This window comes from Peromyscus eremicus, chromosome 1, assembly GCF_949786415.1.
Source record: "Peromyscus eremicus chromosome 1, PerEre_H2_v1, whole genome shotgun sequence".
NCBI classification, from domain to species: Eukaryota; Metazoa; Chordata; class Mammalia; order Rodentia; family Cricetidae; genus Peromyscus; species Peromyscus eremicus.
In genome coordinates, this window is record NC_081416.1 from 22,700,591 (window position 1) to 22,706,590 (window position 6,000).

The window sequence follows — 6,000 nt, forward strand, 5'->3', positions numbered from 1 at the left end:
GTTAGAGACATGTCCAACAACACACAAACCTTTCCTCTTGGCCTTTGACGGTATCAGGAGCCATGGACATCACACAGACAATGGCTACAAAATGACCATGAATCCAAACATGTGGCCTGGCAGCAGCCAAGGCACAAACATCACCTTGTCCCTGAAGGCAATCAAACCACCCACCTGAGTCCCCTACTCACCACTTCACCTCTTCATATATGCCTCTGTCCACAGGATATGAACTACTGTCTCTCTCTTTCTCATACCACACCATATATTTGCTCACCATAGTAGGGCCTGACTGCCTATGCCTTGTTGCACTGGGCAGCTGAGATCACAGACAGCCATTCTTTATGGAAAGTCCAGGAGATGCCAGTTCAGCCTAGGACAACTCTAAGAACATGTGTGTGGGCCACACAGCGTTAACCTACTCACATTCTCATTTCTTGTTGTCATCTTGTCAATTAGGATTCCAGCTGACACATCAAACCACTGAAACTACTCAATGTTTCCTGGTAGATTTCATTGCCATTAAGATTATTTCTCCTTTAAAAGAATATTCTTTCTAAACTAAAATATCCCTGCCTGATAATATGATGAGGATGTATTCAATAATTGAAAAGAGGGTAAGAATTATGCATAGAAGAAAGACCTGTGAACAACTGGCCACACTTCTACATGTGAATGCAATAATACTTTATACAGACAGTTCTGTGAACATCAATTAGAAAATCAATAGATAGATAACTAGTAGGTTTGAGCTAATCTGGCATTTGCCTTTCAGTTTTGCTATTTGTATGGCAAAGGACTTAGAACCGCCTTCCAGATATTCTTTCCTTAGTATGTTTTTCAGAACTGTGGTGTCCGGTCACCTGACCTTCTTGGTCCATTTTCAGTTTGACCTATGAGAATGAAAGACTGTACGTATGTTCTCAGAAGGAATAAATCTTGACTTCACCTGAATCCAGGGGGAGCTGAGAATCCTGACGTTCTCATTTACTTTTTCCATGAAGGTAAGAAAATCCTGATCCTTATAATCAAAACGATTCTGGAAAATAATGGAGCAGATGACATTGCATGGAGCACAGCTCAGGATGAAGGTAGGATCACAGGGTGAGCCTGGATAATCAGAAACAATTAGAAAAATACCATTAAAATATACAAAGAAGACATTTTGTTTTTGTTAACAGGTAAAGAGTCCGTAGAAGTTTTAAACCATATCTCATCTACAATTTTCCTAAGAGCTAAGTATTTGTTATATACAGAAGTAACATATCACATTAACTTTAACCATGAGGTGGCCTCAACCTTACTACATAAATAAGAACAGATCAAATCTGAATACAGCAAGGCAGCTGCACATGTCAATTTAAAATAATTGTGACAACATTCACAAAACCCATGTAAGTTTAAGCCAGAACAAATCACGGTATGGAGAGAGGCAATATGTACAAAGTCCCACCAATAGTCAAGAAGCTACTGGCACTACTTAGCTCTTGAGAGGTGAGTCAGTTTTCTTTAAGAGACTAGCCCCTAGTAAGTTAAACATAATCCAGAAGAAAGAGACACATACAAGATATTTCTCAACCACCATCAAAGAAGCTTCGGTTTACAGTAGCTGATGATGAACACAGGGGCTACAAAGGGCGAAGGTGCAAAGAATAAGAGACTGCAAAGTGTTCATCCCAAAATAAAAATTATGTGCTGCACCCTTTCCTAGAAAGTCTCAAGGATCATTGAAGAAGAGGGAGCAGAAGGAGGGTAAGACCCAGAGGTGATGCATGACTACAAGGAAATGATGTCTTCTGGGCACAGCAGGGCAGATGCACATATGAACTCACAGAAAATGTGACAGTATGCACAAGACCTGTGCAAGCCAAAGTCAGAAAAAAATCCTAGTATGGAGATGGAAGCTGGGCTTGATGTAATACCCCTAATGGAGGTGTTATAGTCAATTACTAGCTTCTGGAAGAGGAAGGGTCAATTTCTCTAAGAGTGTATCCCCTGATAAATAGACCATGATTTATTGGAAGGTCAAACAAACAAGAATATTTGATGAGAACAAGTTGGCACTTTGGGAAATGTTATAAAAAATGGTTAGGAAGAAAAGGTGGATAGATGTGGGAAGAATTGGGGGAGAGAGGATGAATATAATCTAAAATGAGATAACTTTGTAGGGATAGTGAGATGATGGGCCATAGGAAAGAATCTACTACCAAGTTTGCTTGACCAGCATAATTCTTTACTACATTCTAAATCATATCTTTATAGATATAGGTAAGTGTAGCTACGACCCTTTACTAAAAAGATCTCTTTTTACAGCAAATGGAGACCATTCCAGAAAGTCACTATTGGGTATAATGCAGATACCAACAGATTGTGGGAATCCCAGCCTCAATATACACAAAAGCATTACAACTTCTGCATCTATGACTCAGTAATCAACACAGAAGAGAAAGTAGCAAGATTCTAAGAACCAGAATATCAAGAAGTCACCTATAAAACAGTCTCTCCTAGAAATGAATGCAAAACAAGACTGGAAAAATGACAAAATCAGTATTTGTGCTAATGTGGAAAGGGAAAATTTTCACAGAGTCCTACCACTAGACAGGCAACTCCATACAACTAATGACTCCTGGCATAAGGATAATTATCCTCTCAAAGCTTAAGCTGTATTATTTGCAGTCCAAGTGCAGAGTGGTCAGCACTGAAATTATATATATGATATCAAATAGCAAAGAGTACTAAAGAGGTTGTATATGTATTGTTCATTTACAAACATATACCCAATAATAATGAAAGAAAAAGTGGCTATCAATTTGAGAGTGTGAAGCCTTGAGAAGGAGACAAGGGAGGGTATCTGTGTAGGGATAGAAGGAAAAGGGGGGAGGAATCATGCAATATTATTTCAATTAAAACATATTTTTAAACAAGAAAAAATTCTGAAACTACTAAAAATTTTCTTATAAAATCATATATGTCAAGCACAAATCAGATTTGGTGGATATTAAATAAAGAGACAAAACAAAGTAGGGTAAATTGTAGAGTAGGGGTATATCTCAGAGGTGTTTGTGAATAATCACAATAAAGACAAATTTTATAAGATTTTGAATGCAATAAATAATTTTTAAACAAATAGCAATACAATTTTGATAACATGCTATTGCAGACACAATAATTGGTGAATATTGTATTACACTTGGCTAAGAAATGAAAGCCATAAATCACATCATTGTTACCCAGGACTGTAAATATTGACCTACAAGAATTCTGTATTACTCAGTTAATTTGCTTAAATCTCTGTAGTCCAAGAAAATGAAAACAAATATCCTAATTGGGCTTTGTCAACATTATCAATAACAATCATTCTGTGGTGGAATGATCCACAAAGAGAAATTGCACTTGTTCTAATGGAAATGCATATTCCTACAGCTCAGCAGAAAATTGACATGAAATTCATTGTTTCTGATTTAAAAACAAAGAAAAATTTTAGATAGGATGGAATCAACATGACATACACACATACCTAGACTAAGATATAAGTGCATAAACCTACACTTACCGTTGGTTTTCCTCAGTTCCTCCACAAGACACTGTGCTTCTTCTTGAACACGGTCCTCAATGGTCCTTTTACCCATGCCCAAATTCCGCAGAGTCATGAGTGAGAAGCGCCTTATCTCTTTCCATCTGCTTCCATTGCTAAAAGCAATGCCTAATGAAATGGTAAAACACTAGAAATAGATTCTAGAAACAGATGAGAGATCTGATGGGTGGAAACCATAGAGAGGTTCAAAGTGTATCTAAGGAAGAGGTCCAATCCCACCTTTCATCTCCACTTCCTCTGTAAACACTGTGCAGCACTCACATCAATGTGTACACTTACTTACCAAGGCCTTTAGTAATTTTTTCAGCCATTGGAAAGCTTCCTCTTCCAGAAAACTCCTCCCCATGATCAATCAGAGCTTCCTTCACTGCTTCATAACCATGCAACACCACAGTGGGTTGTCTACCCAAATATAGGGTAAACACAGGGCCATAGACTTTTGAGAACTGGAAATAGGAAAGAAAATGTATATATTAGCAAAAAAAAAAGTCACTGTAGTCTCCATGGAGTCAACCTCATTCACACCAATATTGACATTCACTGTATTTTAGTAATTTTTATTCAGGCAAAACTGAGCTTCAAATGGTTCTGAAGCCTATTTATATCACATTATGGTAATCATCAGTTATGGATCACCTACAGTAAACCATGTAATGGCTCAGGGCTTAGGTAGTTGTTACACAAAGATTACAACAAATTTTCACATCAGCACATTCAACAGAGTACTAGCGACCAGAATTCCATGTAGGGTACCCATATGCCTAGTGACTGCCCCCCTCTCTCAGTGCCTGTCTACCCTACACACAATCATCCTTTGCATCCTGCCCATTATGTCCCAGTCCCCCAATTTGGGCAGAAACATCCTGTATGAACAGAGGCCAGTCCTCTCTGACCTACAGAAGTCCAGCCTACTTGTGTGTAGACCCTCTACTCAAACATAGGGCACTCCAGCAAGAAGCGCAGAAAAGAAGCAGAAACCAAGAAACAAAACACCCATACTCCTAAACCCATACTACCATATTTACAGATCTTATGCTATACATCAAACTTCTCATGCCATATTTACTGGTTTAGAAAAGCAACAGAGGACTTCATGTGGGACCTCAAAGAACCAAGAATAGTCAAGGCACTCCTAAGGAGTAAAACCAATTTTAGAGGTATAACAATACCTGACCTCAAATTATATTACAAAGCTATAGTGATATAAATAGTCTGGTACTCATAAAAAATGTACAAGTAGACCAGTGGAATAGATGAAATGATGTAGAAATACAGCAGCAAAGCTTGGCCTACTTAGTTTTGACATGTAAATTTGTAAGTCAGAATCAATGATTCTGTTGAGCAGTGCAGATTTGGCAACTGCTACTACAAACACAATAAGTGGGTACTACAGATGCTGCAAAATAGGCATGCAATATTTCTTGGAAAAACAGGCCTTCTTTGGCAACATTCTTAGCCCCAGACTTAGGTTTTGCAAAAATTAAAAGTATATATAAATATCCCCAGATATGCTGAAAGCTTGGCTTCTTTCTTGCATTTCTTGTGTTATTCCATGTCCATTGATACTTATTTAAATGAGGCATCACGTAGTTCTTTAGAGTCCAGCGTCAAATAGATCACCTCAGTAACAATGTTTGTCTAAAGTTCTACCTTCCTTATTGAATGAAATATTACTTAATATTGACCTTCTACAAAAATTGACAGAAAAGACTGACTTTTTTTTAGATAGGTAATATTCACAAATTTTGCAATTTTGTAGGAATTTTTCTTATTTTATACAATACAATGAAATAAATATCTTTTCACCTGAATTCTTGCTCGTTACTGGATTCCTGACAAGAGACAACTGTAAAAGTCATAAAGTACTCAATACTTTGGAAGAGTTTTGACTTTATGATTATTTATATCAATTACTTCCTCTTATATTAGATTTTCATTTAAAGCAGCTTTCAATTTATCTTTTTTATCAAGGTATCGAGGAGCACAAAGAATACTTACATTGGTCAAAGATTGGCTGATATCCTTCACATCTATCTGGAGGAAATTTCCAATAACTGGGAGAGGAGTAGGGCCAGGAGGGAGCTTCCCTCTCACAGAGCTCTGTCTCCAGAGTGAGAGGAGAAGCAGACAGGAGAGACTGAGCACCAAGACAACAAATGGATCCATGGAGACCTTTCTCACTGACACAGCTATTATCAGCCAGCATGGAGCTTTTATAACACTACCCGCTAAATCAACATGTTCCTCTTTGGTATATCATTGACTGATCAATCCGATAACTTTTTTTAATCAGATAACATTCAATCTCTCTCTCTCTCTCTCTCTCTCTCTCTCTCTCTCTCTCTCTCTCTCTCTCTCTCTGTCTGTCTCTCTCTCTAGTAGACTTTGTCCTTTTGATAGAGAAA

The 6,000-nt window shown here is 37.7% G+C and overlaps 1 protein-coding gene across 4 annotated transcripts in view; it reads right to left on the reverse strand.

The window, feature by feature from the left end:
* LOC131896198 (cytochrome P450 2C27-like) overlaps positions 1–5,761 on the reverse strand; it is a 28,018-nt gene extending 22,257 nt beyond the window's left edge. For 2 of the 4 annotated variants that reach the window (XM_059246829.1, XM_059246804.1), the window contains exons 1-4: positions 5,594–5,761; positions 3,879–4,041; positions 3,554–3,703; positions 950–1,110 (exon numbers count right to left, since the gene is read on the reverse strand). In XM_059246829.1, the coding sequence (XP_059102812.1) occupies positions 950–1,110; positions 3,554–3,703; positions 3,879–4,041; positions 5,594–5,761 (642 nt within the window). Of the gene's footprint in view, positions 1–949; positions 1,111–3,549; positions 3,704–3,878; positions 4,042–5,593 lie in introns of all 4 variants that reach the window. The other 2 variants (XM_059246815.1, XM_059246821.1) reach the window with 2 other exon arrangements.
* Between the last annotated feature and the right edge of the window lie 239 nt (positions 5,762–6,000).